General features: G+C 39.2%; 3 protein-coding genes across 3 annotated transcripts; 1 reads left to right on the forward strand and 2 right to left on the reverse strand.

The window, feature by feature from the left end:
* Positions 1-3,797: 3,797 nt before the first annotated feature.
* On the forward strand, positions 3,798-4,976 carry LOC146451723 (uncharacterized). The gene has a single exon (XM_085098771.1). It carries the CDS (start codon positions 3,798-3,800, stop codon positions 4,974-4,976), a length of 1,179 nt encoding a protein of 392 aa, XP_084954897.1.
* Positions 4,977-10,405: 5,429 nt separating this feature from the next.
* On the reverse strand, positions 10,406-12,236 carry LOC146451724 (uncharacterized). The gene is made up of 2 exons (XM_085098908.1): positions 11,920-12,236; positions 10,406-11,309 (listed from the first exon to the last, which is right to left on the reverse strand). Exons 1-2 carry the CDS (start codon positions 11,941-11,943, stop codon positions 10,896-10,898), a joined length of 438 nt encoding a protein of 145 aa, XP_084955034.1. The 5' UTR covers positions 11,944-12,236; the 3' UTR covers positions 10,406-10,895.
* Positions 12,237-19,820: 7,584 nt separating this feature from the next.
* LOC146451725 (uncharacterized) lies at positions 19,821-22,132 on the reverse strand. The gene is made up of 2 exons (XM_085098945.1): positions 21,863-22,132; positions 19,821-21,349 (listed from the first exon to the last, which is right to left on the reverse strand). Exons 1-2 carry the CDS (start codon positions 21,989-21,991, stop codon positions 20,921-20,923), a joined length of 558 nt encoding a protein of 185 aa, XP_084955071.1. The 5' UTR covers positions 21,992-22,132; the 3' UTR covers positions 19,821-20,920.
* Positions 22,133-23,822: the final 1,690 nt, after the last annotated feature.

Genomic DNA, 23,822 nt, shown 5'->3' on the forward strand with positions numbered 1-23,822 from the left:
GAATAGAACTTGTTTGACGATAACTACAAACAGGTCATTTCCGGATGACAGAATGTTTATCCCATGAACCTAGTTTAATGGCCTTAGCTCCCACGAGTCTCCTGTAGCTCAGTGGTTGAGCATCCGAACTAGTAATAGGAAGGTCTTAGGTTCCACTCCTGATAGGAGCACTCGGAATTTATTTTTCCGAGTTTGCCTGTGTCATTTCTGAATAAAACATCATTCTCAGGTCATTTCCTGTATCTTTTGTTCGGAATGTTAATTTTTAAGGAGATGTCACAAATTGAGGAATAAAGGTTAAGTTATTCGACAACCCACGTGGTGTGTGGTTTCCGCCCACGCGTACTTGGTAGAGTACGTGACCAAGGTGCGTGTGTGACAACTCTGATACGCGCAGTTTTTCTTCGCTGACATTTGCTTTTTCCATGTCTTATTATATAGATAATCACTATAATACTGATTAGAATAACTGCTTAGGTTTTAAAACTTTGTTCAGTGCATGCTGTGAACAAACCCCATACAAACAACAACTCTTTCCAAAGATGACATTATCATGCTCCTTCAGATGGAAGTTTAAGCCATTCTTCCCGGAAATCGACATCAGGCAATCACTGCTCTCTATGTAAAGTTAAATCGAACAATAAAACGCAACGTTGAGAAATATTTCAACTTGCTTTTAAGCTACAGTATCCACTTGGATACTCGTATTACTCACTGGAAATACCTGAGATTGAAAACCGCTAAGTCACCGAGCTTCATGTCAACAGAAGCATGACGGCAGTCAGCTTCGAGGAAGTTGAACTTGCCCAGGGCTCGGCGATTTACACCCCGGAAAGGTAATATTTTCCGACCTTTTTAAAGATAATTTTCCGGGTTGCAATAATGATGATTATAAAAAGAGCCTTGGAAGACATTAAAGCCAGTTGAGCTAGCAAACCAAAGTGGATTTTTTGAGCGCCTGAAAGTTGTAACCAAGTGGATTTTACAGGTAAGAAAAGCTTCTTGTGCAAAAGTTCTCATAACTTTTTTAACTTGGAGGTATCTAAATAACGACGCATGTTCGGTGCAAAAGATATTTTCTTACAACAAACGGCTATAACTTATAAAAATACACCATAAAATTAACATGTAAAAAAATCCTCGAACACAATGAACATTTTCTTTAAAAATATTTCCATTTCAATTCTAGAGATTTTGAAATCGAAAAATTAGGCTTGGCATTACGATAAACAAGATTTCATTCAATACCAGTGTGATTTGAATGTCAGTACACTTGATACATCTGTTAATACGAAGATAATAGAACAAAGTTAAGAATAAATACTATTTAATATTTGTTTAGTGTCGAGTGTATTTAGCAAGGGACAAGGTCATTGAGGACACTGAGTCTTAAACTCGCAATTAAAAAATACTAAATCAGAAGACTATGTACAGGGTATTAAAGTGAATAGATCAGATATAAAACTTCATACTTTTGAGACAGGTAGATGGTAAAGGTCTTAACAGTTGTTATTATTGACTAACATACTACTGATGTCTAGTTTCGTTACGGCTCTTTTTAAGAAGCAAAACATATGAATTGATATTTGCATTTCTAGGCACACCACCAAAAAACAGTTCGATTCTTATATTTCTTTTAAGTGCTGAGATCAAAGGCATCGTACTACAAAATCGGAAAATTTAACCAAGTTAACATTTCCCCCGTACCAAATAATGTCCTCCTTAATTTTTTTCCTCTTGGTCAACAATGAATTCTGCAGGAGTGAGGTGGATTAGATCGCCCTATAAGCGTTTACAAATAACAGAAACGCCAAGTAATGTGCGCAACTAACCGATCGATAAACGTTTTATAATTCAGGACACCCAACGAATTCGTTTCGGTGGAATATCGTATCTGATCGTAAAAAACATAAACTGGCTCAGAAATTTGGGTTAAATTATGAAGAAAAACTAGCGTTACGTTAACTTTAGTGAAAGACCACCTGAAACTTTCGCAACTCTGAAAACCTATAAGCCAACAGCACCTCGTAAATTCAAGGAATAGCAGTGTATTCCCTAGAATTGTCGGCAATATCCAATTTTCAGCTAAAGAATCCGAACAAATAAAGCCGTGTTACCTTACACAAATTTTTCTTTCAAAAAGCCATAAAATGATGAAGGAATGTAGTAAAACTATTTTGCTTTAATATTCTCGTTGGGTGCCCCTGATAATTCCTCTGGGAACGGAATTAGCTGTGGCTGGGTAGAGGAGCATGATCAAGGAAGCAACAGAGGACAGTTGACGGGAATATTCGGAGGGAACTATTAAAATAACTATGGATTTGAAACCCCGCTCCGTCCGGCCTGTTTCAACCAAAGCAACCCACAGCTTTTCAGACAGCTGGAAATTGACTACCGTCGAACCTCCCGTAAGCGGCCACCCATAATGTCAAGGATATGTGGTCGCTTACGGGAGGTGGTCGCTTACCAGAGGCCAGACCACCGGGGTCTAAATTTAGGGCAATTTACATATGGTAATTGCGGAGACCTAACCCTTTTGTCAGTGCTTATCGAAACCCAAAGTAATAACTTTTCTTTAGACTGCCTGATTTAGGAGCAAACAGTAAACGGCATTTATGCAATGTTACATTTAAAGCGTAAAACATCTACAACTTTCGTGGTTGTTTGTTTGTTTGTTTGTTTGTTACACAATCCAATTGACGTTCTTTATCGCCACAATTTTTCTGTTGAATAAGACAAGGTTGAGAGAGTCATCACCGGTCAATCATGTACATGCATGCATGCTATTTACAAGATAAGAGAGTTTCTTTCCTACAAGGGATTCAACCTGATTAAAGTTTATTTCAGTGTACACTATAGTGCATGTGTATGCTATCAATTGTTCCAATACAGTACTAGACTATTTCGGGAGACACTTCCGGTAGCTCCGGCTGTGAGATTTTAATACGGCGTCCGCTGTAATGATGCGGGCCAATATGTTACAGCGACACATTTTGCAATTTCCACCCATGGGAGAAATAGCAGATTGTGTGTCAAGTGGTCGCCTACGGGAGGTTAATAAAAACGATTGAAAAATTTAAACAATGATCTCTAAACGTGGTCGCTTACGAGAGGTGGTCGCCTACGAGAGGTTCATTCTATAGTGATTTGCCTTGAAAACTTTTGGTATTTTGGAAAAGTGGTCGCTAATGAGAGGTGGTCGCTTACGAGAGGTGGTCGGGTTCGACTGTATTGAATTATATTCACCAGGAAGCAAAACTAGTCACATTTGGAAAGTTTTTCCGCTTCCCTTTCTTCTTTTGGTTGTGAACAAAAAGTTAGACCCTTTACAATTTGCATTTTTTTTCTCTAAAGTAACCAAACCATGATCGCAAACACCTCAGCAGTTTTCGTTCTTTCACATTGATACACCGTTTTATATACTGGTTAGTACAGATTTGATTTGCTTCTCAGTTTAAGATCCAACAACCAAAGCGATTCAGCTCGATTCCATAGGATAACAGCCGCGAAAACTCAAAAGAGAGGACTCTAGATAATCGTCCCTTGTTTGAGCAACTTTTCCGAGCCATCTTTGATTATTCTCAAATAGTGCGGGGAACGCCGGGAAGGCAGAAGGACCACAGCTAACCCAGCCTCTGTTGTACGCTTTCCCTACTTTTTCTTCCTCCTTTTTCATTGTTCTTTCAATTTTTCTTCCAAGGGCCTTTTGCAGAGTAGAGATTAATGACATAAATCGCCTATATTTTACTTTCCTTAGCTTTTGGATCGTAACATTTAAATCAATCCACCGACTGACAATGACAGATCAAGAAATAATTGCTGAAAAAGAAAAGATGCCTCCAACAGCACGGGAAAGACAAATAAGAGATATCGAACAGTTCCTGTTGCATGGTTTGCACTGTCAAGAACCGAACTGCTTGCTTCCTCTCTGCGTGAACACAAAGCTTATGTTCAAACACACACAGCGCTGCTCCAAGACAGATTGCTCCTTTTGCCAGCAGATCACGTGCCTGATTCCAAAGCATACCGAATCTTGTGTGGATAACTTCTGTTGCGTACCTTTTTGCATGGAAACAAAACTAAAAACGTTCCTAGAATCGCAAGTTGATCAGAGTAAAGCAACAGATGCTGCCACAACTAAATCGCAGGAGAGTCACACCCTCGCTGTAGACAGCGAGATCAGCAGTATTAGGACGGGGATGCCCTTCTCCGCATCGCCTTCTAAAACTACACAGAGGAAGAAAATTGTGATTGATTGTTCTGTTCCTGTGGGCCGAGAAAGGGGATTGGCGTCAAACCAGACGGCTTCAGCTCAAGAATCATCAACACCATTTATTCAACTCAGTGCTGACAGTTATCTTCCGAGAGCATTGAAAAGAACGAGAACCCTCTGCCCTTCTAGAGCTAAAGTAACCTCCTTGGTAAAGTTACCACGCCCTACTTTGAAAGAGCACGGATGTCAGAAACTCACAAAAGCAACTGATACACTGGTCCATGCTAAAAAGGAACCTATTTCTACATCACACGGCGGCTCCTTAACAACAGCCACTCGGGAAACGACCACTTCACTTCTCGCAGCACAGGAAACCCTTCAAGAAAATGCAGTTCAAAGTACCCAAGGCCTCAAGGAATTTTCATCTCTCTATCCTGCGTTACATGTCGAAAGCGCAGTAAACGAGCGGGTAGAGGAAAATAAGGAGCTTCCAGAGTCCGCCTGCGCAACTTGTATAACTTCGCCAGCAGAGGATTCCCAGGAAGCATCGCGAGTGGTAATGTTAAGGCTGAACAGCAGTATGGGAAGAGACAATGAACCCAGTAGTCAGGCTAACAATATTTTATTGAAAACTCGCTTCATTCACGCATTGCGCGGTATAATGCGTCTGACTTTGAAAGCAAAAGGAAGAGGAGAACTTTTGACATGTCTTAACTCACTACGAAGCGCGCTAAAAGAAATACGAAATCTTGATCAAGCGTAGAAATAATAATAATAATAATAATAATAATAATAATAATAATAGATTTAATACTTATATAGCGCAACATTTGAACAGATAGAAAGAATAATAATAATAATAATAATAATAATAACATAATAATAATTGTTTATTAACAGATCTACTGGGTGGCTCTTCCCTGTTAAAATACAATAATTACAATTACAAAATAAATCAAATTAAATTAAATTAAGTTATTTACAAATTATAAAGCAGAAACAGGATTGACGGAAAACAATTACAGTAAAAAACTAACTAATGGCTTTGTACTCTGTTTCTTAAAAAATTCCTTGAGAGTCTTAAAAAAGTTCTGCAATCTTTACAGTTTCTAATAGATTCTGGTAGATTGTTAAATAGTTTCGATGCATTATCTTGGAGAGTGCCATTTTCGATCGGGACCACTAATCTAATTGTTGGACAATGAACCTACAAACACTTTGGCGTGTTATTCACTAGCTTATTTAGTGTGAAATTTATTTTAAGCATTATAAGGATATTAGAACATTATAAAAGGTCAGTTCTATAATAATTACGAAAAAATAAAATTGAAGCGTGTTTTGCGTCTTTCGATTTCACCGCCGGCATTTGCATCGCACGGGGTACAGCGCCGGGATTTTATTGAAAAAGAACGTTGATGATTCAAGTTCCAAATACAGTTGAAACTCCCGTAAGCTACCACCCAAAATGTCAAGTCTAAGTGGTCGCTTGTTCTCTCCTTCGCAAAGGCCTCTTTCGTTCTCGAGCGGAGACAAATAAGGGACTGGAGAGAGGAGCGCTGGGGACGATGTGGAGGGAAAAGATAGAAAGGAGGCCTCAGCTCCGCTTTCCTCACTCTTCCCGTCGTTCCCTGTGCCCCCTTTTCTCCATTTCGCTCCTTTTTTATGAAGAAGCTTCTGCTGAGGAGAGAAGGTCGCTTACGAGAAGTCAGACCATAGGGGGTTTTATTTTTTTACTCATTAGCCTGTGGCAGTTTCAGGGGGCAAAATACATGAATAATGTTGGGAATAACCCAGACTTCAGTAGAGTATCATTTTAACTGTCCCAAAAACATTTTAAAAATCCCAACATTAGCCAGCTAAGCCAAACAATTTCCAGTATGTTTGCCGAAAGGAAAACAGTTCCCTTATTTTACCTATAAATATGGCGTATAAGATAGGTTTCATGAAACAGGGCGAACCTCTTTAATACGGACACTAACTTGACACTATGTCATTGAGATGTTTGCATTAAAGAAGAAGAGTTTACTATATGAATTTTAGTCTCACAGGGATCATAACCGAACTCGACAGTCCAGTGCACTAGATAAGGGCACCGCAGATGTCATTTACGTTATGATTATTGCGCGCATTTATAAATATTTAGTTATACAAATTAGGTTGTACGGAAGCCAGCAGAACAGGCGTTATTTATTTATATATTTATTATAAGTAATTATTATTATTTTCATTTATTTTTCTTTTTGCGTTTTTCAGGCAAGCGGAGGCAAGCGCGAGGCGAACGCGGAGCGCGAGTCATGCACGACGGGAGGGACGCACGTGACTCGCGCTTGCCTCCGCTAACCTGAAAAACGCATAATAATAATAATAATAATAATAATAATAATAATAATAATAATAATAACGATAACGCCTTTTCTGCAGGCCAATTGTGGTCAATTGTACGGCGCCATTTGGCGCTCGTCGTGAGATCGGATCATGTGTCAAGTTGTCACCTACCGCGCAGGTTAAAAACGATAGAAAATTTCCGCAAACTGTCAGCCGCGAGGTTGGTCGCTCAAGGTTCCAACTATAGTGATTTGACCGGGAAAAATTTTCGTATTTTGGTAAAGTGGTCGCTTAAGAGGTGGTCGCAGGTCGCACAGGGAAGTTCGACTGCACTCTGAACTGTACGTTGTGTACGTTTAAAACGCACTTCAGCAAGCGAGAATGAAATCGAGATTTCGTAAACATTGTATGGTAAAATTATGACGGAGATGAGGTTGTACTCAATTAATAGAGTATAAATCACATGATAGAAATTAACGTCGCGGAAATTAATGCTCCTCCTGATAATTAAGGTTACTAAAGAGGACCCCAAAGAGTGAACAATACAACAAAAATTTCATTAATGAGATTTTGGTTTGGATGTGTGTTTGGCCGCCATCTTGGATTGCAAGCCGGTAACCTGCGGATCGGGCACTTCTCAGGTTAGTGTGTCTTTTAGCCTCTTATATATATTACTAATAAATTCCCCTTCTTCTTTTTCTAATCCAAAATGAACATTTAAACACAAAGTGGTCAGGCTTGGCGTTGTTAGCGCTTGCTGAGTACTCTCCCGCTTATTTGCACATGGCTGGAAATTGGTAGTGAATGACATAAAAAAATCAAACCCTGAACAATAGGTGCGTGTTCTGTAGACCAGTGTATAATAATAATATAATGATTAAATTTGACTTACCTTTTATGTGCTGCCACCTTAAGGCGCTGCATAAGAATATGCACCAGCGCGAAGACGGTTTCTTCAGGGGATTTCAAACACGAGTACAAAGCTCGCCGGAAACTACATGGACTCCTATATCATGGGTAACGTCGTCTTCTCGCGTTCCAGTTATTTATTAATGATTTAACTAGGAACATTTCATTTCGAAAATGGGGGTGTGTGTATTTCCTCTTTCTCTAAGTTCGGATAAGTTTGAGAAAATAAATTGCTTCCGATCCTCATCCTGTCATTTGAAGTTTAGAAAAACAAAATTAGCTTTAAGGATTCAAAAATAAATTTAAGCGTACAAGCTTCCGACCCTGGGTGGGGGGGGGGGGGGGTACTCCCTTATGTGACCTTAACGGGGACGTGCGGCCCGAAAGGGTATGGTTTTCAGGGTGTTTTGTTTTGAACGGGGTACCTATTTCTGTCTTAAACAAGGTATCGCTACATGACCTAATGGCTTAAACAGGATAAGCTTAGATGTCTGTTTGTTGGTCTTTTGAAGAACGAAGCATATTTCAATGATTTCAAGTAGATTGTGATTGCCAATGCATTAAAATACAGTAAGAAACTAGTGTATTCTCATTTCATTCTAGTCTTAAACAGGGTATGGTTTTGGGTTTAAATGTCTTAGATAGGGTCTGAAAATTTTGAAGTCTGTCTTAAACGGGACAGGGAAATCAGAGAATTGTGTCTTAAACAGGGTCAGGGTTTGAACTCCCGGGCCGCACCTCACTACCCAACCATCTATTGAGTACCCCCCTCCCCCCCCCCCGGGCTTCCGACTCCTTTGCGGAACCTTTGTCATGTAGTGAGATGTTAATTTGTTGTCACGTGACTTGAGGTGATGTGAGTCACGTGACAAAATGTTGAAAAAGACCGCTGGTAGTTCGTAACCGCTGTTTCGATTGAGAGCAGGCAGCCTGGATTGAGATCGGGCCCTGGCACTGTATCTCGATGGCCTCTCTGATCGATCCTTCTTCTCAGGATGCAAATTGTTGTAGCTGCAGAGGACGCGTCGGCCTAGGGGCCATTCGTATATTTTCCTGTAAGGAAGTAGGGTGTAGGGGGTAAACCCAACTAGTGAACTGTATACTAGCTGACCACTGAAAGGAACTGTAAATGGCCGGAAGACTAACCCAGTACCAGTTGAAATATTGGTAAATTAAAATTGTCCTTCTGCGGTTGTTTCAGCCTTGCAATAGTTGGGTACATTTGCATGCCGGTAAAGTGATGTTTGTGACGGTTTTCTTCCACACTGAAGAAGGGTTATATACCCGAAACATCTGTGTTTTTTCAACCATCACTGACACCTTTTGATGTTTATTTAGAATCCATCCAATCCAAATGATGTCCGGTACGCGCATCTCTACAGCCTGCACCAGAACTGAAAAGTCATTCAGAACAGGCTATTCAAGGGGAGTGTGCGTTGTATGTTCTGCATTCAAACGTTTTTTGATAAATTTTATTATGCATAATAAACTTCGAAATAATCTATAATTGAATGAATAATATAATTTTACACACAAATAACTCATCATGTCCACATTTGTAACATATATAGACTATAAAAATTCCACTTTCATAAAATATGGTGCATTTCTTTGATTTTTCTTTCTTAGATTATTTTGCATTAAAAATTGACACCATGCTAGATAAAGTAACGGGACCCGCCCGCCATTATTTTCTCTTACACCTGGCCAAACGTCAGACCATGCCCAGTGACTGGAGACCAAATACGGTAACCAGTCAACAAACCGTGGGAAAACACGCGCGGGAAACCGCGGGAAAACACCCGCAACCCCGCGTCACTTAACAATATTCATATATAAGGATCTGGATCGATGGAGCTTTACTTATAACTTTGACTGGCCAAAAAAAATTTTCTGAAAGCTGAAAATAGGAGCCCATAAAATAAAATTATATCTGATAAAATGGCCTAAATTTTAACGCATTGCTGAGCCTGAATGACCTAAAATTTAACTCCGTTTGATAGATGATATTCCAGCAGGCACTGATTCAGATACTTAAATATAGTAATGATTCTGCATGTTTGAAAAATACAACGTTATTATTATGATATAGATTTCACTAATAAATTATGTTTAAAAAGGAATAATCCTTACGTTATTTTGACGTCACATTGTGACTACCTATAAAAACTAAGAGTATTTACACGCAATCTGTTGCGTTTCAAGAAATACGCTCTGAAAATTTACCATTACCTATTTGAATTTGTAATAAATAATTGGTACTGCCGCTATCGATATGTATATATATTTTTTTAAAAATATAAGTGATAAATAGTTATAGTTAAATTTTTTTTAAAATATAAGTGATAAATAGTTATAGTTAAATGTTACGATCTTTTTCGAGATCAGCGACGAAAAGTGGTAAGTACTCGATGTAGGCGGTCATGATGTGGTCCATCAGGTCGAGTGAGGAACCATCAAATATGATGGACCACAAGATGGCTGGCCACACTAACCTTTTAAAAAACTGTTCCTAACATAATAAAGCTAATCCTTGGCTTTACAAGAGAATCGCAGGTACGTCCACGAGGTTTGCTTTTTTAAGTCACTCTGTTTAGTTACAATGAATATAACAGACCTTTGATTAACAAGGAATGTTTGGTTTTATCGACACAATTGACGAGGTAATTTAGCCACCGTAAAGAGATTCAAGCGCTGAGGTTTCTAGCGTTTGTTCTTCGAATCAAGGATTCTTGGGTTTTATATGGTTTATATAGTGAACAGCGGAGCTACGCTACGAACTCCATGTTACCATGCTGCCACCAATAGAGTGGAAGACCTTAGAAAAGAAGGACATAAACCAGATTTCAGAGCCCAGTGGACTGGAACAATAAGATTTTTTTCCTCAGCGGTTTTCGCGAAAACGTAGGTTTGGTGGGGGTGCCCATTCTCGCGGGCTCACAAACCTGGTTCCAGTCCTTGTTATTTAAGGATTTTCCAATAGAGTAGCTACATACAACCACATACAACCCACTGTTCCTTGATTCGCTTTGACGAAGGGCCAACGCTCGAAACGTCAGCACTCGAATCTCTTTAGGGAGACCAAATTACTTTACCAACTCTGTTGATAAACCAAACATTCGTTTCCACTCTGGACTCACGCAGCACCACAGTTTCTTTAGACTAACACCCTTATACGTTATTTATTTTTATACATGACATCTGAATTTAGTCTGATTGAGTAGGTGCGAGGTGTAATAAACAAACCCAGTCTTACGCGTTCAATGTTATCCGTTTCCAAATATCAGCCTTGTCCCCAGTGTCCTCTCGGCATTCGACTTATTTTAAAAACAGAGGTGGCCCAGGGAACGAGATTGTTTCGCGCTCGCCAGAGCAAGAGAGGTTTTTTGAGCTTGGGCTTCGCTGAAGAAGTACGGCTTCATCCATTTGATCACACCTCCAAAGATATTCATCGGTAAACATAGGCGACGGTTACTGTCCGTTGTTTCCATCGCCACACACTCACTCCACTTTTAGGATCGCAGCCACCATTTACCAGAACCCTGAACGTGTACTTTACAGGATGACAGAAATGACCGCACCCTGGACAAACGGCCCGTGAGAACGTCGTGGGAACTTCGTGTGGCCGAAACTTAGACAACTTCCATTTCCACGGGCATGTGGAAGATCCTTGTATCGCAGAACTGGAAGATACACCGCGTCGTTTTCGTGGCTTCATTTGTTCAACTAAAGTGTTGTCCACGATCATGAATTTTGTCGTTATACGCTGCAGAGCTTTTTGTGGTTGTATATGAGTTTTGCATAGATGCTGAATTGGTGATGCCAAGATTGTGGCAACGAAGGAAGCAAGCCAAATATAAACCTGTAGAAAACAAACATGTGAGAATGATTCTGTATAAGGGACTTTCCATTTAAATTTTAGAGATAATTAATCATGAGGAAGGAATTTCACGCATAAGTACACTTTGCATCGATAACTAGGTTAACTAAGTTCCGTTTTGTACAACTCTAGCCGTAATTATGATAGATTTTAGCCGCTAATCTGGGCACTATTAGACACTAATTGCAATGTTTTCTTTCATCGATCAGCTTAATTTGCGCTCTCCATAAATCCTGAACAAGAACCGTTCCGGTGAGCAGTTCTTACTCAGTCAGACGGCTTAGGCACCTCGCCTTTTCGGCTCCGTGAAATGCTGACACAGTCGATCAAAGGAAAAAAGTTCCCTAAAACTCCTCAAACAACAGTTTTACGTAAAAATTTAACATAAACGCCAATAAACGAGTCAATATTTTCTACCTTTTCCTCGTTCGGACAGCAAGCATAAACAGACTTTTCTTCAAAACGATAATTTATCGTTAACTTTTGTGATTTTCCCGATGCCGTCTTTTTAAAAACGAGTGTTCCTTAACTTAATTGATAACGTAAATGTCAACCTGTAACTTTACAAGAAAAAAAACCGTTGTGGACCTACCGTGGATAGCTTTTTAAGGTTCATGTCACTCGGCAGGTAAGACTGAGAGATTGATTCTGCTCTTGAAATCCACAGCAAATGTCGTCTGATGATAACTGACTGATCGTCTCACTTACCGTTCCATATTTATAGTAAATAAATTCTTTAAAAAGATAAGGTGTGCCCATTACAGGGAAATCCCGTGTTGATCAAAACTTCTAAAATAAGGAGTCATGTGATGGAGTGGTGAAAGATAGAGAGAGACTGAGGAAGCTTGGAGTAGCAATTTTTTCCGCTTCCGGAGTTGAAGGCTTATTATTTTAATTCTTAGAACACGGCTAAAAGTTTTAAACTCATACCATTTGTGTGTTTTCTGCTTCTACGGCTTGATTCACCATTATTAAAATGTTTTTTAGTGGTACGCCTAAGAGTATACTCAGCGAATTACTTGTCTCGTCTAAGCACTGTTTTAGCGCTTTTGTTTGAGGATGAAACGCCATTGTTCAATTTTGAAAAGTTTACATAAATTATTGTTACGCAAAACTGCACAGTCACTTTAGCGATTTTACAAGGGAAAATCAATTAATGTAGTTTCGAAAGTGCCCTCAATTCGTGTTCCGCGTCAGATACATTCAGATTTCTTTCAGATTTGCCGTGTATTAGGATTCTACACCATTCAATTAAACTTTGTTTCAGGTCGATGTACTTGCAGTTGGACTCAACCGTGTGCATTATACTTGCAAAATTCGAGCTCGCCAAGCAAAACTTAACTCACCGCACTTATGTAAATTTTCTTCAGGTAAATTCCCAAACAGTAAACATGAGATAGGTTTCTTTATATGTCTTCTCCCTCCAGCGAAGAGCGATGGAAATACAGCGATGGCAATAGATGTTAGTCGCCTCAGCGTCCAAGCCAAATAACCATTTTCTGCTATACAGGGATAGATCCGATTCCTAGCTTCTCAAATAACCGGTATTTTGGCAAGCTCTGCTACGTTTAACATGTAAAAGCTTTTGGAATGAGCATGACCCGTAGCATTGGGGTTTTCCCGCTATCGTCATTTAAGCAACTTTGCTGCTTTTGGAACGAAAACTGATTTATTTTTGTATGTTAAGATAAAGCAACCTCCTTCTCGATCCTGCTTTGGAAACTTTTGTTTCTTAAATTAAGAACAAACAACAAAAATCGATTGGTGACGAAGTTATTTGCCTTGTTTTCACAGCCAACTCACTGAAATTAACAGTTCGATCACTGAAGCATAAACACTTCCGTGGAAAGAAAACAAGGAAGTGGAAATACATCGCTTATTGCGTTACATCAAGAGAAGAAGTGACGTGACGCTGAAACATTTTAGGCCCGAATTTACACGTTCTCCTAGAAGCTAAGACTAATCAGTGAAACTGGAATGATTCTCTATAACATTTCTTCCTGGTTAAAGCGAATTATTTCTTTTTTTGCTAATTGAAAGTTCCGCAAGAAAAATATTAGATAATGTCACGCTAAAATCATGTATCGAAACTGAATTATGCTGAATGACAAGGGTTCCCTTGCCTCTGTGTTATATTACAAAATATCACGAGTGCAAATATACTTAATTAGGTAATAAAAAAAGATAAAAATCAGCAAAACAGAATAAGCATTAACAGGCTATCCAATAAAGGTGTTCGAGCTGTCAATAAGATGCCTTTTCATGGTGTGGCTGATCACTCCGGTCTGAAGCAAGCAAAGATATCAGTCTCACTCAGTGTGTTAATATGGTCGGTGGGTAGATCGAATCGATATGTCAAACCAAATTTGAGAGCTTCACATTTGATCTGCGGTGAGGTTGAGTGAAGAGCGATTCCTGATGGTTTGCTTAGAAGTAAAAGGGAGGACTGTGTTCTTTGTCAGATTTCTCTGTTTTTGAAGTTCAGTTGAACTGATCCCAATTCAGCTTTTCGTACCTTGATCAAGACCTTCTCGAGTTTACGAAGATCAGTAATGCTCATACGTCCTTCATATCTGGCTGCTTTATCGTGGAATTAGTGATTCAGAAAGGGTTTAATAAGGACAGGAGCTAATTCCTCGGTCGAAACTACAACACTAAGAAATGAATGGAAATAACTCTCGTTATTACGGAATTGCGGACACTTCATGCGGTCCCAAACTAACGTTATTGTTTTACCCTTGTTTCAAAGGACACCTTGGTCGTATCAGCCGGTGAATGGTAAGCCATATTTATGTTCTTCTGTTTGTCATATATGTTTGTCGACAGAAATGATGACCAACAGAAGAATATTCAACGGCGTCTACTTGGAAGGTGTCCGTTCAAATCTTCAAAGTACTTTCGACTGTATTTACAGCCTTCGTGGTATTTTAGTTGGTTTTGTCATTTTAACTTGACCTGCGCCTTCGTGTAGACTCTGTTGTTGATATTCCTCCTTCTTTGGCTTATAACATCATAGTAACATTTTAAATCGGGTCGATTTCATCGTACCCCGCTGCTGGAACTCTCGCTATTACTTTACAGACACCAAATGATGAGGGTGTCCACTATCATGCGGAGACTGTTGACTCTAGAGTAAAACGGATGCATAATAACACAGAATTTTGCGTGTGACACGAAGCAAGAGAGATTTCGCGTTAAACCGGAGAGACGACTAAGTCAGTTGAATTGGTATCAGCACTATTAGTGTTTTCCACGAACACTTTAAACTGGAAAATTCAGCGGGCGGATATCAGTATTAAGCTGAAAAGTTAATCCTTCAGCTGCTCTTTTTAGACTGCTTTGCCAGCAGCTCTTCCTGATAGCAAGGAAAATTAACTATAAACAGTGACAGAAAGAAATAAAGCATTTCCGAATTCCGATTCGATGCGGAATCCATGGGCCACAGGTTGGTTAGTCTGAGAGAGAATGAGAAAGTGAACACTCTTTAGGGAACTTAAGCACAGACGTTTTTGATCCACGGACGGCTAACGGAAATTGAATTCAGGGTCTCTTTTTATTTAGGAGCGTTTTTATGCCATCGCGTTTGTAACGTCAAGCCACAGTCATCAACAGGACTTTTTCCTGTCCGTGGTAAGGAGCAAAACCACGCTAAAAAAGGAAACATTCAACTTCCGGTTGCCGACCGTGGCTCACAACGTCTGTCTCGTTAACCGTTATATTGAAACATTTTCTTGAGTATTTGGCAGTAAAACCTGAATCACTCGCACCAAGATAGGTCACGAGTTAAAGTGATGATGGGTGTGAATCTTCCCGATGCCATAAAGGATTTATTGGAGCCAAATCCTTCCATTAAAGAAAAATGATATCTTTACTTCACCCAGGCAAGAGAAGACAGGGAAATACATGATTCTGTGTACTGGCCGCAATGCTGAAGAAAACCGGATACAGTCACGATTTTTGATTGACATGAAGAAAACTTTCGATTTCCCTTGAAAAGTTTTTGAATCACTGGCAGCAGTGCACCTTTAATTAACGTTTCTTAGACGCAATTACTGACGAGGCTTTACACTCCTTCTGCCTGAGGAAGGAAGGCAATACGGCGCCGCTAAAATCGACTACGTGCGAGGCTACCGCTCAGGAATAGAACTGAGAAAAAACTTGTTTGGAATTCCAGACACGCAGGTCATGACTTCGAAGGAGTTTTATGAATAATTCGCTTGATCAAGGTCTGAAAAGCTCAGTCTCCTTTTCTGTCTTTTGAAAAACTAAAAGATCACGATTATCATTTTCTCTTTTGAAAACCCAACTTCATAGTTTTAAACCGATATATGTCTATTTTCTCTTAGCCATATTCGATGCAAAGTGAAAAATCTAGTAAGAGAAATATACATCTTGTTCATTTTGCGCGTCAAACAACGGGAAGTTGCTTCCTGTTGGGAAACGCGTTGGCAGTTGTAAAACCCGTGAGACATGCTCAGTCGGTTTGAGCCATAATTTTGTAAAGCAAAATAAAGAAATCTGTAGAGTCCTCCATTTTAAAACCAAACTTTCCAGCTTTTTTAGCTTGTTTTGCCTTGTCGGCTGCCAGCACGAAATCGGCTCTGTCTAGGGCGGTGGTTTTAGCATTGTTTTTAACAAGTTATAATTCAGTCCTTGTCCCTTCAGTAGCCCTTCAAGGCTCGGTTTACAGTACCGTAAATCCTTGAATAAGTACCCCCTGCCTCGGCCTAAATTTCAAATAAGCGGGTTCCCCTCGTGTCAGCTCCGCCCTAGCTTCCCCGTCTGTTTCTATTTCGGGTGAGTGCTGAGTCTGAACAAAGGCTGAGTAAGTCGTGTTCTTCACTCTTCATTTTGTACAATCATCCGTAACTCAGATATAAAGTTGAATTGGTTCTGACTGCATCAGTAGCAAACCAGTTCCGGCTTTAATTCCACTCCAAGGCGCATCTTACAATTTCCAGGTCCATTTGCACGTACGAAGTGTCCATGCAACTGTATTAGAAATGTGTTAAAAGCCGTTTGTACATTAATGCGTATTGTTACTTACACGAAAATGTTTATAAACATTGCAATTGCGAATGGCAGTCTGGCCATGATATGGGAAAAAATAAATACCCTCCTCCCTTCAAATAGCGCTTTCGTTGCCGCCCTTGGCATATTGTGATCCTAAAAGTGGCATATGTATACTTCATGCTAGTACTGCTCCCAGTTTGTCGCCGAATTATGCCAAAAATTATGACAAGGATCACAAACTATACTCCTACATTGCAAAATTATGCCCACAAAAATGACGACGTTTTTGTGTATATAGCACGGAAAATATAATTCACAAGTAAATAATTACAAAGTTACGTTTTTCGAATATAGTATTTTTTTTTTTTTAATTTTAATTGATTTACAACAGTCAGGTTGGCCTATTCAGCAATCATAATAGCTACTCTTAAAAGGCTCTAGGCATGAAGTCCTCTAAAAGGCTTCTTAAATCACACTTTTGTAGTAACTTGTATAAAGTCAACAAGAATTGAGTACTAAATAAGCGGTATAGATAGCAGACTGTGACACTCTAAGCATCAAGACAACAGACCGACACTTCTTCTAAATCCGACTCATGCTGCTGAAGAGAAAGAGGGCTAGTAAAGTGAGCAAGTCAAAATACTTCCGGTAATTCCCAGAACCACTGAAAAAGTAAACACAAATTGTTTTGAATTATTCTAATTCCGTCAAGCAAAAGCACTAAAAAAACAAGAACAGTGAAACTGTTATTGCCTTTAATACTTAAAAAATGTGCGAAAATCTTGCAATTATGCTCGAGCAGTGCTCTTTTTAAAATTATTCTCGTTTGCTTTCGTTTGCTCCAACTATGTCAAAAATGATGCTAGCACAATTTTCTCGATTAAAGTCAATCAGAGTTGATTCTAAAGATGTCTGCTTCCAAGGAACCAATTAAAGCGCGGCCCCCGCACAGAAACAGCAGGATACTGAGAGTGTTCCGCATATATACGTGACATTTTCCGCGTGAAGCAAATGAAGAAAAATAGGAAACGTCTGCAAACAGGCTAATGTGAGGTCAATGTTACTCAAATGCAGTGGGATTGAAAGTAAACAGCGCTTTACTTGCAATATACATGAAATTCCCATTCCCTGCTATTGTAAGAGAAAAATAGCTTTAGAGTGGTCGAAATAGGCCTTATCACGGTTTTCGACTCCATTTTGACGAGTAGGCAAACAGGCTTGAAATAACCGTGTTTGTATGGAAATCTGATGTCAAATAATTTTCATAAAACATCGCTTCTGCAAAATTCATGAATTGGAAACTTTTGGCACTAGGAAAAGGATTTTAAGAAAAAAAATTGGAGGGATGTAACTGTGCTAGAAACCGTCCAGTCGTGTTTTGAACTTTCCATACATTTCCCTGTATTTTTTTCCCGCGAACTATTTTTAGTAGCAGTCCACGACTGGTTCGCTATACAGACAAATGTTTGGAAAGTTCAAAACACGACAAAACGCTTTCTAGCACAGCTACATCCCTTCAATTTCTTTTTCTTAAAATCCTTTTCGTAGTGCCAAAAGTTTCCAATACATAAATTTTTCAGAAGCGATGTTTTATGAAAATTATTTGACATCGGATTTCCATAAAAACACTGTTATTTCAAGCCTGTTTGCCTACTCGTCAATATGGCGTCGAAAACCGTGATAAGGCCCATTGAAAACAGCTTCTGTTGAGCAGTTTCTTCTCAAAAGCATCCGGAAGTCCGGAACTACACAGCGTGCGGCGTGCAGACGTCACTCGTCGTCTGGTCGCCATATTTCCTTGCGCGCAGACTTTTCCTATTTCCTTTCGTTGCGAACAGGCTGGAACCAGGAAGCAGCTAAGAGAAAACCAATGAAGATCATCTTGTGGTGAATCGTAAGACGTTCACGGCAGAAAAACGCAAAAATGAAAATGAGAAAAACAGCTAGTTCCGGTTTTTAGCGCTGTTACATAGAGAAAAACATACATTTATTAGAGCACTAATGTTACAAACCAAAATACTAATTTACAATGCAATAAAAATATAAATAAATTCTTAAGTCAGTAATATAAGTGAAAATAACGTAATATTTAAGAATAGGCCTTATCACGGTTTTCGATGCCATTTTGGCGAGTAGGCAAACTCGTCTTGAAACAACAGTGATTGTTTGTATGGAAATCCGATGTCAAACAATTTTCATAAAGCATCACTTATGAAAAAGTCATGAATTGAAATGTTTTGGCACTCGGAAAAGGATTTAAAGGGATGTAGCTGTGCAAAAAAGCGCCCAGTCGTGTTTTGAACTTTCCATATATTCCCCTGTCAAGCGAACCATTGTTAGTAGCAGTTCACGGCTGGTTCGCTATACAGATAAATGTATGGAAATGTCAAAACGCAACTTGATGCTTCCTAGCACAGCTACATTCCTCAGTTATTTCAAGTTCTGTAAAATCCTTTGCATAGTGCCTAAAGTTTTCATGAATTTTTCAGAAGCGATGTTTTATGAAAATTATTTGACATCGGATTTCCATACAAACACTGCTATTTCAAAACCGTGATGAGGCCTATTGCTAATATAACTTACTTAGCTAAATATTTATTCACAATACAGCGCTTGTATCGGTACAAATTTACAAACGTAAATATCACAACATGAAACGGACGGTTTAAAACGGACTCACCGCACGACAAAGAGAATTTAGCTCGTGCTGTGAAAACTGCTGGTTGTTGACAATTACCCTTTTGAACGAACACACGACGTAGAAAGCTCAAGTTTCTAGAAAAGGCTTCAAGTTTTGGCTTTAATTAAAAGTTGGATTACATAACCGTCTGTGTTTTGCTTGCAAAATTATCGCCGGAACTGCTCCTTAGCTGCCTCACGCGTATTCGGACCGCCGTCTCCTAAGCTAAAGCGGATCAGACTTCTCTCTCAGTTCGGTGCCATAAGATGTCCACTGTTGTGTCGCGATTTCGTCCCACGCCGCTCGCTCTTTCGGCGCCAAAAGAAGCCGTGCCGCCATTTTGGATTTTACCACCGGAAAGACCCTGGGAAGAAGTTGGGCGAGTCGAGTTGGGGGCACTAGCGAAACTGCTCTCAACTGTATGTGTTGGAATTTGCAATGAGCCAGTTTTGAAAAGGAGGAAGGAAGACAGGTGAAAGGAGGAAGAAAATGCTTTGCATATAGTTTGGAAAAAGGTTATTAATTGACGGCATGCCGACATGAAAAGCCAACAGTCAGAGTTAGTAGTTAAAAAACCATTTTAACATTTTTTTTATTATCATTTATTTCCTACCTACTTTAACTAGTGTAACCTCGATATTTTACACAGCATACAATGGGAGTAATACAAATTAACATTCTACAAAGTAACGTGTTTTCCCTTGGAGACAACTTATTCTTCTAACTCTTTGAGTTAACGTTTCTACTGTGCCCAGCACAAAAGTTCTCAGAATTTCCTAAATTTTACTTTTGTAAAATTAAAATAAGGATACCTGGGTTTTCAGTTAACACTGAACGGTCAATACAAAATATGTCTACCTAACTCATATATAAGGTTTTAAATATATGAAAGAATTTCTAGCATTTTTAATGCCTGGTTCATAAATAGTAATAAATAGCTTTTGAAATTTCAATCTAAGTCGACGCAGGGCCGTACATAGCGTACATAGTATTTGGGTTTGCTGAGCTATTTCTTGTAGCTATATTCGATAATCATTTTGAAAAATCTTCCGAGGCAAACGCCAGTATGAGTTTTCCTGTGAAAATAATGATTTTGCAATTTTGGCTTCCTGTGGACTCTGTCATCAATGACAGAAGATCGATTAAGTGGCCTTGCTATGCTATTAATTCATCGCGGAACGGTTTGCACTCCCACTCCAACACAGAACTATGACATGGAGTCAAATTGGAGAAGAATATAGAACAGCCTTATAGGCTCGTTTTTGAGACTTGGTATTCTGATACCGAAACATGGAATTTTAGCTCCAGTTACGTCAAGCCGCTGTCTCAGTTGAAACTGACGAAGGCTTTCAACGCATTTTTAAAACCTTCCATACAAAGTATTAAACTTCTGTTCACAGTACTTATAACTTGAATTTAAGATGGTATATAAATCATTATTGTGTAGCAGAGACCTCGGGGGGCAATTTCAAGCAAAACAAGGTGTTTATGCCGTAATAAATCATGGCAATTTCAGACAAAAAGCATCAGTGTGTTTTGTTTGCTTTAAAGGTCTTAAAGGCAACTTTCTGTGTAGGGGTGAAAACAAAACCGTCCAACTATAAACCTTGTCTGTATACGGGAGACCCATGTGAGGGGCGTGTGCGGAGTTTGCCCCCTCAAACAAAAAATCCTAGGTACGGCCCTGCGACGCTGACTAATTTATGAATTATTAAAAACCTATTCTATATTGCCTTAGAATACTGACTTCATGGAAATTTCTTATCAATTATTTATAATTCTATTTTCGTATTTTCCTCCTGCAGTCACGCTATTAATTATAGTTCAATATTCAGTCAGTCGTTCTTCAATATTCTTCTCCTGTTTTTCTTCTTGAACTTGACGAACGTGCCAGCGTGGATCAAGGTCTGTAGACAAACGCCACTTTTAGTGTAACGGTTTGCCATTTCCAAACGTTGATTTCCTCTTTTTTAGTTCTCATATCAGCATTGCAATCCCTCATCAGAACGCGATGTTGAAAATACACTGGCTTGCAGTACCATGGACAATCTTTGCAAACTGCCTTGGATAAAAATCTTGGGTTTCGTTCTACGTTGTCGTCGATCTCGATAGTCCAGTTGCAGTGGTGCGATCCATACTGGCTCACACTTCTCCTTTGACGATCTGCCGAATGCACTTGCAATCTTTCCCAGGTATTTTGCTTTACAAGCATCCAGCCGGATCTTGAAACTTTTTCCACTACTTCTCGGGGAGTTACTAACGATCTCCCACAGGGCGCTGATTGGCTCATCAGAATCACGTGTAAAATAACGAGAACTTTCCACCAAATCTAAGATATAGAAAAAAAAAGTGTTAACGCTGCAAGTCTCAATGGAATTATGCTGACTCAAGACCTTACTAAAAAAGCCAATTACCGAGAATTTAATAATAGATATATCAAGTTTCGATGGAAAACGCATCTAGTATCTGCTGCAACGCTTTTATCCTGATCAATTGACAGAGGAAAATTTTAGGTTACCTCTTCCGAAAGAACGTGAAACGCATTCAACACATGTCAAAAATAAAATGCAAATCTCTTTCCTTAAGATTGTGCACACAATGAGCTCTATTCAAGCGTAACAAAATAATTGTCGCTAATTTACAAACCGGTCAAAAACTTGATTCGAAAGGGAAAAACTTGAAGGGACGAGATCTAAGTAAAAATCTGAAACTCCTTACTGAGTTATCAATTAGTGATTTAAAATAACAATTTAGAATCGAATGACACTAAAACGTCTCGTGATGGAAGGGTTCAGGTTGCCAAAACGTTTTTAAATGGGATAAATAGATAAGATATACTTACATGGGTAATTGAAATCTTCATTTTAGAAGTAGGATCCCCGATTTCCACTTGAATAACCCACGTAAATCTTCTTGATCTTCTTGCTTCACCGCTAAAAGGTCTGCTCTCTCTGAAGTCAGCAAAATGCATACTGCACTCTGTGCCTCAGGCCTGCTATATATACTCCAGCTTGGTCCCATTTTCCTCTGTCAGTCGCGTTACGTCAGATCGGAGAAGCTCTCTGGCGAATTTAATTTCCAACGAGGAAAATTTCTTACACTTAAAATAACAACCGCCCCGCCGTGTGTAGCAAACGTTTGAAGGAAACAATAAATAGCTACAATTAATCATTGTTCGGGGAATCCCGCGTGTTTGGGCTTGGCCCTATTTTTCCGCTTGCTTTCATCCACTTGCAGCAGTTGACGACAGGTTTATTTTAAGCGATGATTTTGAAACCTCGTTACAACGAAATCGCGTCGTAAGTCTCCGAAAGTTTACGAACCGGCTTCCCACCGAATTGAGACGCGTGTTGGATGCGTGCCACGTGAATGACTGCGGAGGTTTTGCGGTCAAGCGTGGCGGGAACTCGCGTCAAGAGTGAATGTTAATTCCATCCTAGAGCACCTAATTGCCGTTGGATTTGCTCAATTGCCTCTGAATTGGTGCGTGGAAAAGCGAGCCTCGTGCGTAAACAACGCGCTTAGAGCTAAAAAGTTCAACTTTTAGCCCACTTTTGTTCGCAGTTTTTTATTCCGTCCTATCATTGTTCATCATTTTTAGCAAGTTGTTTGAATTTGGGAGGAGCTGAATTTACTTTAAGAAATGTAGCTAAATTTAGCAATGATAAATGCTAATTTGCAGACATACGATGCACACTGTTGTAACTGATTAAACATTCTTAACAATAGTATTTGTGATTGCCGTTTTCACGCCAAAGTGTTCAATGACTTTGCAAAACAAATAAGTGGCTCGGCAAGTTCCTAACTCTTTTGTTCAAAGCCGACTGGAGATATTTGAAACAACAGGAAGACTTAAACTCAAAACACTTTTTAATATTTTCTGTATGTCGAACTGATGCAATATCAAGACCACCTGAAGGGAAATGTTGTAAAAAATTTAAAAATAATGGGAAAATATTCTCATAGTTCTTCTACGGCATATATATTTTTAAAACTAAGACAGTAATTTCAATTTCTTATTGACTAGGTTTACTGATAGCCTCTGTAAATCATCCAGGTACCCAGATGCCATGCTTATTACACTCTGTATAGTTACGTACCCAATATTAACATTTGCGCAAATTAACAAGTGCCGAAAATGTTATTTACTCTTCAGTTTCTTGTTGTAGATACATAATTTTTAAACAGGATAAATATTTAGCACAACCTGAGCGTTAAGCTGTTATTAACATACAGAGACCTTAAGAACAACAACAAACAAAAAGATATTTAACAACTCCGTGCAGTTGCTATTTTTCACTGACTTGTTGGTCGAGATTCTGACAAGTAATAAATTAAAGCTGGGATGTCTCTCGAAGCTGTGACACACCATTTGAAGTACTCCCGAAATCAATATCAACAAACACACTCTAGTTTTGCCTGCTTTACCGCATTATAACGCTCTTTCGTAATTAAAACTAAATTTATACTCAACCGAGAGTGTTTACTTCAGGACGCAGTTTATTTTACACGTTGTGCTAAACATGATGTCAGTTTGCTAACTTGGGAGCCTGGGCTTTGATGGGTACGCGAGGGACTGGATATGAGAGAAAACGTACTTGCAAAAAATAGCAACTCCAAAAGATCATCGTAAAACGATTTCACGCTTAAATATGACTTACGTTTTAAGCATTATATTGCGCAGAATTGAAGGAATGGTGTTTTCTTCCACGCCTTTCCAAGCTAACTGGTGAAAAGAGGCTCATATAAGATTAAACTTCCGCCGTGTGAGTCAAGATCCTGATTTTCTTATGACTTCTATC

Source organism: Pavona decussata, unplaced genomic scaffold (assembly GCF_977016875.1).
Source record: "Pavona decussata unplaced genomic scaffold, jaPavDecu1.1 SCAFFOLD_386, whole genome shotgun sequence".
NCBI lineage: Eukaryota > Metazoa > Cnidaria > Anthozoa > Scleractinia > Agariciidae > Pavona > Pavona decussata.

Coding starts and splice junctions, on each gene's coding strand:
- LOC146451723 (XM_085098771.1), top strand. CDS start 3,798: ATGACAGATCAAGAAATAATTGCTGAAAAAGAAAAGATGCCTCCAACA.
- LOC146451724 (XM_085098908.1), bottom strand. CDS start 11,943: ATGAACCTTAAAAAGCTATCCACG. Junction 11,310..11,919: donor ACCTTAAAAAGCTATCCACG/GTAGGTCCACAA, acceptor TGTTTTCTACAG/GTTTATATTTGGCTTGCTTC.
- LOC146451725 (XM_085098945.1), bottom strand. CDS start 21,991: ATGCATTTTGCTGACTTCAGAGAGAGCAGACCTTTTAGCGGTGAAGCA. Junction 21,350..21,862: donor TGAAGATTTCAATTACCCAT/GTAAGTATATCT, acceptor TCTATATCTTAG/ATTTGGTGGAAAGTTCTCGT.